At 37.0% G+C, this 12,247-nt stretch overlaps 1 protein-coding gene across 6 annotated transcripts in view; it reads right to left on the bottom strand.

Annotated features, from left to right (window-relative positions):
* Positions 1-12,247, bottom strand: part of GLIS3 (GLIS family zinc finger 3) — a 157,129-nt gene that overhangs the window by 16,646 nt on the left and 128,236 nt on the right. For all 6 annotated transcript variants that reach the window (XR_004500479.1, XM_033520494.1, XM_015653122.2 and 3 more), the window contains exons 6-7: positions 10,831-10,972; positions 5,752-5,908 (exon numbers count right to left, since the gene is read on the bottom strand). Coding sequence is in view for 5 of the 6 variants with exons in the window: in XM_033520494.1 (XP_033376385.1) it covers positions 5,752-5,908; positions 10,831-10,972 (299 nt within the window). In the remaining variant the exon portion in view is untranslated. The remainder of the gene's footprint in view (positions 1-5,751; positions 5,909-10,830; positions 10,973-12,247) is intronic.

Here is a 12,247-nt window from a genome sequence, read left to right on the forward strand (position 1 = left end):
GTTTTCAGGATTAATTTCTGAAAATTAATTTCTGAAAAATTATTTTAACAAGTAGCTCCTAACAGGAAAAATCATTTTCAAAACTCAAAGTGGAAAGCAGAGTTTTACAGATTAACCTTTTTACAGATTTACCTTTGCACTATATTTTACAGCCAGACAGGATTCCTTTTTAGTAGAAATAAGTGGTCTTTATAACTATCTATTAATCAGCCTGGCTTACCCACATCCACGACTACAGTTATCTACTTATTCTTTCCTTCTGCTTAACAAGAAAGAAACTTGTACTTGTTGCAGCACAGATTTGTCTCTGAACACACCTCATTATACTCCTGTGAGAACAGCTAATTTAATTTTATTCCTGAAACACTCAGGACGAGCTTGCAACCACTTGGAAACTGCAATCAAGAGCTATAGTCAAGCCCAGGTGTCAGTTCAATCAGGAACCAGCCAGATTTGCAGAAAGTTGCCCTTTCCTATGCCTGATAGGTGTAAAAGCTGAGCAGGAAAAAAATGGAGCCATTAAGAAAATTTTTCTTTTCCAGTTTTAGCTGTGAAAAAGTGTCTTGCTGGGGATTGACTAGATTTGGTAGTAAGCAAGATGGATGACAAAGTTACCAAAGCTTACCTGTTTTGATGAGATTGGTTAAAATGCCACATACAAAGGGGGTTTGTTAATGACCAGGACTGGTTATGACCTTATCAAAGAAGAGATTTTACTCTAGCATTTGTTTACTGGAGCTGGTCCAGACAGCAGTCACTACAACTACATGCACAATCTAAGAAATATGTGGAAAAGGAAAGAAAGAGAAAAATCTAAGAGTCCTAATATACAGTGCATATATAATGGTGTATTTATATAGTACTTTCATTTAGTTTATTTTATCATGGTTCGCCACCCTACAAATAAATCCTTGGTGCAGTAGGGAAACAACTTCTTATGTCTCTGTTGCAAGAATATATGTAAGATGTTTCTTCACCTAGAAACCCAAGTGCTTTGCAACTCCACAATTTATTTCACTGCAACCAAGTATTTTTTAAAAATACATTGAAAGAAAGGAAACTGCATCTGCATATAAAAGACATAATTTACCTACCATTAATCCATTCTGCACTATGGCACAAAATCCTACTAACTTTAAATATTTGAGACAGGAACTATATTAACTATGTTGGATGTAGTTCTGTCTTCATTCTTATTTTTTTCCTCAGCTTTGCACTGTAAATTAAAGCCAATGTCACCATTCAGACAAAATGAATCCTTATGGTTGCTACAGATATGTTTCTGAAGTAGAAATTGAACATTAAAGCTGAAAAACTTGGTCTTTTTTTTTTTCTTCATAGGCCATAGTTTTCTTTGAACAACTTGTAAACCAAATTTATGCTCTCTTAACTGGCTGAGTCCTTTTTACTGGGCTTCAGCAGTTTAGGAACATATCCAGAATGTTTTTAGGGTTTTTTTTAGGAATGCAATCTTCTTGTATAACAGAAATATTTTGGGCAAGAAAACCAAAATCTAGGTGAAAGAAGGGATAGCAGGAAGAAAGAACCACCCCTCTGACCAGTACCTCACCTTCTCTTTGGTGAGAAGACAAAAGAAGAATTAAAGTGGAATTTAAAGTGGAATTTAGGGAAGGAAGCTGTGAGCAGGCACCTCAATATACAGACTCCCTGGAGGTAGACTATGTAACTTTTTATAAAATATCTCAGGATTTTCTGTGCCTAGATTGTATCAGAGAACGAAGTTTCTTGCAAATGTGGAGAGAAGAAAAAAGATGCCTTTGGACAAAAAGAAAAAAAAAGTGTGAGAAAATTCCAAACTTTGCTAGGTTTGCTCTGAAAAGAGGTTGTAGCCAGGTGGGATTCAGTCTCTACTCCCAAGTAACAAGTAACAGGAGAAGAAGAAAACATCCTAAAGTTGTGCCAGAGAAGGTTTAGATTGAATAATAGGAAAAATTTCTTTGTATAAGGGTGGGCAGGCATTTGACCAGGCTACCCAGGGAAGTGGTGAAGTCACCACCCCTGAAGATATTTAAAGAACACGTGGATGTGTAGCACTTGGGTACATGGTTTAGTGGTGGCCTTGGCACTGTTAGTTTGACAGTTGGACTTGATGGTCTTAAGGGTCTTTTCCAGCCTAAATTATTCTAGGATTCTTTGAGTCTATGGCTCAGGTCCAGGGTTAGCTTTACTGACTCCTCTAACTCAAGCATTTGTCATTTATATGTGTTGTTTACCCACTAAAACGAAAACATAATTAACAGGCAATCCTCTGAAGTGTCCCACACCTGGGAAGAAGCTGAGGTACTTATTTCAAAACCACACTGTTAACTAAAGACCTCCTTAGGGGCAGCCCTTTGTATGCTACACACAAAAAGGGTTTGTAACGTGAAGATTGGGTGTCTTGGCTGCTTGGGTAGAACTGCACAGAGGCTTTTGCTTCTGGAAGTCTAGCTTAGAGCTACTTACTATTTTACAGTGAAATCATAAAGGGAATATAACCACACACTCAAATAAGCAAAAATAAACACTGTTGCAGAACTTATTATAGTGCAATGGTACTGCTAAACTGAACAGTTTGGCCCTGAGTTCTTCTTGTCAGCCTTACACAGTCTCTAGAAATTCCTGTGAAGCTGGGATGAATCATGCTTTAGGGACATACTGCTAGCTCCAGTTCATAGGTGGATAGAAAAAAAATCACCTGGAAGGGATTCCATCGAGTTCACAAAAAATGTTATTTTCTCACAACTGATTAACAGGCTAGTTCTTGCTCAAAAGCAAGATATATGTTTGGATAATTTATTATATAAAGAAAGAATTTAAAAATATTAATTTCAAACATTTAGCACCATCAGTTTTGGGGCACTGAGCCACATATATTAACAATATGTTAAACCATAAATTTTGATCTGAGTTTTAATTTGATTGTTCTTTCAGCTTATTTGTATGCTCATGACTTCTTGTATTACAGAAGTGAGTGAAAAGGAAGTTAAGTATATATTCCCTGTTACAAATACGCTTTTAGGTACGCATTTGGTACCTTCACTGAATAGTTGCATTACTTCATATTGGTGGATACTAATACTAACTCAAAGTTAGTATTGAGGAGCTGGGAGAGACAAAACATAAATCTGCACTTTTATAATTTATGTTCTCCCCTTTGATAAATTAAGTGGTTTGTTAGATTCAAACTCTCTAACTGCCTTGCACTATGAGCTCTCAGAGTTTTATACAAATAATGAATGCAATGTAAGATATTCCATGTTTGGCTCAGTTTCTCGCATTAATAAGGTTTCATCAAGTCCACACTTTCCCCTCACACCACCTAGGAGACAAAGACAAAAGAAACACTCCCATTATTTCTCTAGCCCATGGTATCTGGAAATGTAGAGAAAGTGCTTATTTCCTTCTGCCTCTGTCTCTCATAAACCCAAGTTGGCTGTCCAAAAAGTGGCACAGGCTTGGCCCCCAATGTCATCAAACAGCCAGGCCATTTTGGATCAGCTTCAGTCCAACAAATTCAGCCTTCTGCAGGATCAAGTGTCCTAGCTGTGAAATGACCCTGGGCATGCACAGTGTGTTGGGAACCGCACAGCATAGAACCACAGAATAGTTTGGGTTGGAAGGGGCCTTTGAAGGTCATATAGTCCAACTCTTTCGAGCATGCAGGCCAACAAAACCTCTGGCAGCACCCCTAAATCCTGCAGTCCTCTCAACAATGAGGTTTTAATAAACTGGATTATTTACACCTTTCAAAGGCACCACACCTCTGCTACTTTCTCTGCTGAAGATTTGTTCACATTTTCACTGTTCTCACCACACCCATGAAGAGAGGTGTCAGCCAACTCGCAAGGCCGCTAGGCGAGTGTACTGTTAGATTCAAGATGTAGATTCTGCCTCACTTTTTCTTTTACACATTTCCCTTAACTTTTAGTCTATGTAATGCAATCAAAACATCACTGCCATAATGCTTCTTTCCTTTTCTGAATTTAAATTTTGTCACACTACTTAAATGAAGACACTGTAAGTTTTTTTTAATCCAAAGCAGCTCCAAATATGGGAATTAGCACTTCAAGCCTTTTTAGAGAGCATGTATACACTTAACACATGAAAAAGGAGTGTTAGCTTTTTATTATTCTGTAGAGTACTCTATTATCTTGACATATGAAATGCATTCAATTAATTGAATGAATGAAGTCTCACTGTAGGCACCTCTGCTATGGTTTTACAGAAGATGAACCTCAGAAATGGGCTAGTAAGATCATTGTCTTTTGTAATGACATTTATACCTTTAACACCTATTAATGTGTCCCTGCCTGTCACCTCATGCTCTGGCAATCATTGAATATGGATGTTAGACAGGCCATGCACTGATGAGAAAACTATACTGGGACAGAAAAACCTCTGTGTCAGGCAAGAGAGCATGGACAGAGGGTGTGCACAGAGGGCCAGAGACAGCACAAGGGAAAAAGACCAGGATGATGAGGGCAGGAGTGGGGAGGAAGGAATGAACCAAGTAGGTGAGCTCCAGTGATCATGAGGCAGTGAGCTCCATCTCAGACTGATGTACAAAAAGCTCAACAACTTCAAGTGGCTCCAGAACTGGCTGAATTCACATGTGAAGTCTGAAATAATAATGTACTTAACCTGTTGTTAATTCCCCGAGACATCATGTTCTTCTATCTCCCTGATACAAGGCAGAGTAAATATTGCTTTCATCCAAAGAAATTATGCTCATTTACCAGTAATTGAAATCTAGTGAATATTGTTTTCAGGTTTATAATTGGGGATTTTGTACTCTTCAAATTACTGTCATATCTGTCACTCAAGGAAACTAAATACTTTGAAATACATTAGTGAAATACAGCAATTTATCACTTAAAGCACTGAAAAAGAAATTTAAAAGATAATGTTTAAGTATCCATTAGCAGATAGTAAGACTTTAGTATTTCATTTGATGATGCTATCTTCCTGACTTTTCCACTAAAAACATTTATTTAGGTCTCCTCGGACTTGAGATTTGGTAGATTTCCGGTTCAATGAACTATGGATTTCCACATCTGTAGTACCATACACTATCTAAATCATGGGAAAGATTGCTGAAAATAATTTAGGGAATGTCTCAGGATGAAAATCAAAACACATCCAAGCAATTGGTTTTTATGTCACTGAAACCTAAAATCACAGAATTTACAATACCCAACAAGCATATAATGAAACATACATAAACTGTCATAAAATAAATCCTGACTATAAATCAAACTCTAAAACTGGTGAAATAAAAATCTGCTTGTTATCTATTGCTCTTCATAAAATGGCAATTTAAAAAAAGAAAGGCAAAGTCATCCTTCAGAAATGCTTAGTACTGGGAGAATATTGATAGAATATGACTCTTCTCCCACAATGAAACAGAAACATGAATCTCAGGGCCCCCATTCTGTAAGATATGGCTGTGGTCATCTGAAGTTCACTGTGCCAACTGGTATAATCCTTCTTGCTTGGGCCCTTTGTTGGGATCAAGAAGGGATTGGAGGAAGTCCCTGAAATGGAGATGGATGGACAGTCTCCCTCCCAGGCTGGAGTAACATTGTCCATTTCACCTCTCCTTCCCCTGATAAACCCCTACCCAGAGCAGTTGTTAGTCCAGGGCTGCCAACAGTGCCTTTCTGTACACCAACAATTGTTTTTCCCCCATCCTGGCAGCTCTGAAGACAGTCCAGCCTCAGGCTCAAGGTGGGAAACATAGGGTCTTACCTCTCTGAGTCTGCAGCTGCGAGAAGAGGTATCTGGGGAGGATGCAGAGGACTGCCCTGTATGTTATGTCCTGGAGAAGAGTGGCTGCCAGGGTGGGACAAGGACACTGCACCAGCTGCTGTTCCACTTTGATTTATCTGTGTGCTGGGGATCACAGCTGCAGTAAAAGAGAGAAATGACGCTCATCAGGCAGGAAACAACACTAATTGAAGAGCATCTTTGACTTACTATCATCAAATCAGTACTCTTAAAAACAATTTCTGCCACCAAAATACCTCTCCTCTAATTACTGACATTATGAATTTGGAGTAGGGCTGAGAGTTCTTACCACATAGACTAAGACTAAGGTTTAATTTTGTAGCTCAGTTAGTTGCATACATATATTTGCAAGGTTGTTGGTTTTTTTTAAATTACTAAATATAGCTTTCTATTTCTGTAAGGAATATTTATGAGCTCCTTGACAATAACTGATGTACTACTGCACAGAAAGAAAAATATGAAATAGTTTTTGCACTTGGAAGCATCACTTGCATATATTCCCCTCTTTCACTTTCCATAGGAAGTCCACACTTCCCTACAGGATTTTGTAGCCAGAAATATGTGGATATGTGTTGGATTGAGCTGTAAGTGGTAAGCCCAGCAAATGAGAAAGCTATTGTCTGTTTTACCTTTATCCTCAGCTCATCTGTAAATCTGAAGTCTCCAGAGAACATGAAACTCAATAAACCATCATGCATTAAGAAGTACAGTAGAAGTAAAAATTGCATTTTCAAGGTAACAAGCCTGTCTCCAAAGTTAATCTGCCACATGGACCATCTGCACTGATGGCCATTCTATCTCTTTTCAGTTATTCTGCAAGCAGCTCATAGATACTGGAAAACATTAAAGTACTGAGGCAATAGAGCAGGGTCTGGAGTAGTATTTTAAGCCATTCCTAGCATGGCATCTCTAGATCACATCCCTGTCTTTCATTTTCTTCTCTTTCAGTGGGCTGCAGTTTCTGAAGTTCAGTCTCTTCATAATGAATGGAGCTATAAATGGTGCAAGTGGCTGTGCTGCTTACAATGTCTGTTGCAGTCCACTGCTAAATGCTCTTAAAAATGGGAACCCAAGCATTACAGCAGTTTTTGGAGAACCATTAAGTTGTCTTAAAACAGAAATTATAAACTCATAAGCAAAACTGGTAAATAAAAGGGCAAGTCTGAGGGGAAGCAAACCATCCTCCTGACACTAAGATAATATTATTAACACATTTTTGCCTCCTGCAATGTGTGTACAGTCCTACCTTGGACTACACAATAAGCAGGAGTTCTAGATATGTGTGCAATAATTCATCCTAAAAGGTGAAAAACAGAGATCCTCTTCATTATTGGTAGTCCTGCATTACTGTTCCTTTTGCATCCATTCTGTGTGCATCGAATAAAATGCTGTTCTTCACGGCAAGGGCCATTCATGTGTCAGTTCTTCCTTCTTGTTCTTGTTTTTTTCTTACAGGAATGAGCTGTAACTACTTTCCAAGACTGTCACCCTTAACAAACTACTTTTTAAAGAAAAAACAGACCACTTTAAAAAAAAAAAAATAGATTGCTTTTTTTCAGACGTCTCTTAGGGACTCAGTAGGACAACTGCTTTAATAAAATTTAAAATAATGAAATTATTTCATTAATTAATAACTCCTGTATGTGTCCTTATCTTCTACCTGCCTTTTGTACCTATCTACTTTCCTATCATGACCTTATATACAAACTTGTGGGGGAATGGATTGTTTCTTATTCTGTGCACAAGCCTAGTACTATTTCAGTGGGGTAAAAAACCCAAAGAAAAGTGCTGCTCAAGAAAAGCACAGCAAGTCATTCTCATAGGTCAAAGTTTCAGAATACAGCATAGGACATTATTCCAAAAAATACTTAGAATTCAAAGAAGTTTTGTAATTTTACTGAGACAATTTTTAAATTCCAACTTGCAAAGAAAATCATGCACTTGACAAGCATTAGAGCTTGGTCTGGAGCAGAGCTTAGTGTGATATTCAAGAACTACTTATAAATTAATTACACATTCTGGTTTATGCTTAAATATGAAATGGTCAAGTTTTATCCAAACAGCAGAGTAAAAAGATGTGGTTTTTTCTGCTGCATTATTTATGATTCTTCCAGTTTTAGTGATTCTAGATTGCTGTATACAAAGTGATTTCATAGTATTTCACAGTAGAAAAAAAACATCATCACCTTCTTGTTATTACGAGTGCACTGCTCACATCTTCATTCTGTGACCCAAGTAAACCCAAATGTCTAGGTACTGCTCAGAATTAAAACCTAGGTACAATCACAATGCTCAGCCCTTAGTCTATCTGCCTGCTTTAGACCCATAAATGTAATTTTGTGTTAGTTTTAAGCAAAGACTGTGTCATGCTACCTTACTGTATTAGTAAGATTATAGTCTGCTCTTCTATGAAGTCACAAAGACTACAATATAAGAAAAAAAAAAATTTTGGAGACTTAACTCCAAGTAAAAGATGTGTAGTCCAAAAGATTATTGTGGTATTTCATTTAAATGTGTCTGTGTTTATAGATTCTGTATTTTAACAGTACTGGCACTCTATACAGTGGTCACCACAAGAAAAAATGAACTTGCATCTAAACATACACTTTTGACATTTCTTACATATTTCTAATAGTTTGCTTTCAAACATTTGTTCTGTGGACTTCTTCTACAAGAAAAAAAAAAACTACCTTTGCTTTACATGTGCATCAATAATAAGTGAAGTCACCTTCAAGTAAGAAAAGTTTGACTGGACACCACTGGAAGAATGAAAATCTATTCCTCCTTCTACTTTAAAAGTAGTACAGAGACATTTTAGCTAATATGCTGTCTCAAATAGTACCCAGTAAAAATAATGTATTTAGTTTTTCAGAAGTCCCAAAGCTGTTAACTATATTTACAAAAAAAGAAAAAAGGAAAAATTAGTGAATTTTGAAGGGTAGCTTCTCTGAGTCAAGCTATTTTTTTGTGTATTTTACTTTTCTCTCTATGGGACATGAATAATTTTCACGTTGCCATTTCAATAAAATAATTCCCTGCCTTTTGGAGTTATCTCACTTGTTCACATAGTATATTATCCTGTTAATGAATCAATTTATTTCAATTATTCACTGGACTAGGTAGTTGTCAGAATGGAATGACATGGGTTGATCTATACCTCACATAATACCCTCAGTTAACTGATGTGAAACAACACAAGTGAATAAAACTATGAGAAATCTGAGAAACAGATTTCAAATTATAGATACTTGACAACACATGCAAGAGAAAGCCAATTATTACTTACACAGAAATTAATGCTGATAAGAGTACATTGAATAATTACCATAAACATTAACTTACCATAAAAATTGCCATACAATAGAAAGCAGTGCCAGTAAAGAAACTACCACAATAAATTATAATATCAAAGAATGTTCATAGTTAGTAGTGCTGCAAACATCAAGTACTGAATGAATGCATGAATGAGACTACAGAAAGTAATGTCTCAGTCTCAGAGGCTGTCTATGAGACATCACGATGGCAGACAACTGCCAGCTGAGGGCTGGCTGGAGGCAACAGCTTTACCCAGCTTCTCATGGACAGCAGCTTGTTCCAGCCTGTGCTTGGACTCACCCAGCAGACAGAACTGGACATTTAACCATAGTCTGGAAGCTAGGGAGGAGAGCTCAACAGATTGCTGTGGCAATCTCCTGTGAGAATATCCCCAGTATCTGAAATCTGACATACTGCCCCATTCCATTCTGTCTAGGAGCTTCAAAAGAAAAGGAAATGCTGAGTCTTTATTATCTCTCAATTTTGTATATTACACTTGGTGAAACCATTAAATTTTTTTTTTTTTTTTTTTAAATCTCAGCATTCCTCACTATCCAATTCCCTCTCAAGGTACAATGTAAAATAAACAACTATATCCAGCTACATGTTCCCAGAGTTTCTCTGGCCAAAATGTCATTTTTAAAGTCTAAAATTTCCCTTTTCTTTCACACAGCAAATGTCATTCTCAATCTGTACTCAAACTAAGGTATTTAAAAGTTAACAGCATACAAGCAATACCAACTACTTAATAAATTAGTATACACTCAAACACAGCTTTAAATATCCTGATTTTTGTTTTATAAACCTACATCATCACTAACGATTGTGTGACTCACAGCAGCCTTGACAAAAACATGCAATAGAATTGACAGCTTTACAAGCCTCTCAGTAAAATAAAACCACTTATTGAAGTGGACAATTCATATAATGTAATTTTCATCACTGCAGATAACATCAATGAAGCCAATTCATTCACTTCCTATGTCTGGTTCTCACTTAAAAGTTGAAGTGATAAAAGATGTAATGCATGCTGCCTGAAAGTTAAAAGCAGATGCACTCACAACTACTAAAATACTACATTAAAAAATACTAGCATCCTGCCCATTGCACTCTTGAGCTTTAAGGTTTATTATCACACATAACTTACCAATTGTTTCAAATTTATTTGAAATGTTAACAAAAATTGTACATGTAGGCAGGTATGGTAAAGGTATTTTAGCAGGAAAATCTCAGATATTTAACTGAAACAATAAAACAAAAGGATTGTTACATTCATATTACAAATGTATTTATTGTGTATTTGCAGTCAAAATATGTGAACTCATAATGCAGCATTTCAGTTCCCTAATGCAGATCAATTGAAAGACTGATATGTGATCCATGAATAAGTCAGAGGAAAAATACAGTGATTTTAAATGAAGCTTAATGTATTCAAGATGTCTACAAAGAATGGTAGAAGTAAATTGGTAGCAGAATCAAATACCTATAAAGCAAAAATATCCATCTATGTTGCATGAGGTCTTTTCATGGGTATAGTATGATATTTTCTGCTTCCCTCCAAAAAACATAGAAAAACATGTTCAAAATCTATCTTTTTTTAATATTACTTATTATATTCTATCCTTCTTATGAAATAGATATGGATTTCAGAGTACATTCTACTCTACAAAATGATCCCTAATATTAAAGTGAGGAATTATACATATAAAATGTATTTTTCTATACCTGGGTAAATATCACAAGCAGGCTCTGGGGAGTGTCCCACGGTATTATCTACAGCACCATGTGGTGACAGGGCTGGCTGGAGGGGCTGGATTGCAAGGCAGTCATTCAGGATGTCCTGGCCCATCTCTGAGCTTGATCGCAACTGAAAAACAAGGGGTAAAAAGGGAGAAATTATAACAAAACATGGACATGGACAAAAGAAAGGAAATAATTACAAAAATCTTTAAGACAGTGAAAAGTTATAATGAAGAAATGTTGAGGTTAGAGAAAGAGATGAAACACCATAAGAAATCTTCTCTTTTAAATCCTCATTAAAACCATCCTTTCATTCTAGCAGGCACTTTTTGAATCTGAGGAAGAAAACACTTCCAGATACTTAACAAGACTGTTCTTAGGACAAGGACTACTTGTACAGGTAGGATCTTGGACAGAAGGACTTCAGTGTGCTCTTTTGTCACACACTGCAAAAGAGAGGAGTTGCCTAATAAATGGGTGTTGGAGATTTATCAAATGTCTGACACTGCTTATATCAGCAGAGGAGTACTATAATAAATACAAGTATTTTCATGCTGGTTCAGTGCTCTGAACTGCCTCACCTCAGGACCAGAAGAGCAAAGGTGCTTATGACACTGGAAATGAGGGACTGGGAACAAACAGCAGGAGAGGTAATATACAGGCAAGTCAGGATGGAAATGGGACCACTTCATATGGACTAAAGTTGTCTTGAGACCCCATTCCTAAACAGACTAGGACTACATTTGTTTTTCATTACAGTGGAGCTGTGAGTGTTCTGCCACTGCCAGTAATCCTAGCTGCATGCATGACCATTTCCATGGTACCTGATCCACCAACAGCAACTCTGTTAATCTGGCTGACCACCAGAAAATTCACTCTACAAATTGTCTACAAACAATTAATACACAAATTCATAACCAGAGCTTTCCTTTGGATGAAACTGGATGGAGAATCTCAAGCTGAGGCTGCAATAAAATACAGTAAAAAAAGTACAATTTTTAAAAAATCACAGTACCAAAATAAGGAAAAGGGAGAAAATCTGCTGCAGCACCCCAACAAGGTTGGTAGAGCTGTAATGCCAAACTGCAGCCTGAGGTTTAGGGCAAGTTATGGATGTTGCTGCAAGCTGCTGGGACTGATGCCTGTCCTGATCTGCTGCCTGATGTTGATGTTACATTTAACAAAAATTTGTCTGTTCCTTAAAGTCATTTTAGTTGGTGTATTCATTTAAAAGCCTGGAAAATGAAGGTCTGTGCTTATAAACATGTGGGCTACTGCAGTGGCTGAGATGCCCATAAATATCCTGTCATGTCATCCAGATTTGTGCAGCATGATGGAAAGAACCCTGAGCTGGTGCTCTTGGATGTGCTGCACTTTCCCAAGAAGTAAATCTCAAAGAGGC

Source organism: Parus major, chromosome Z (genome assembly GCF_001522545.3).
Source record: "Parus major isolate Abel chromosome Z, Parus_major1.1, whole genome shotgun sequence".
Classification (NCBI taxonomy): Eukaryota; Metazoa; Chordata; class Aves; order Passeriformes; family Paridae; genus Parus; species Parus major.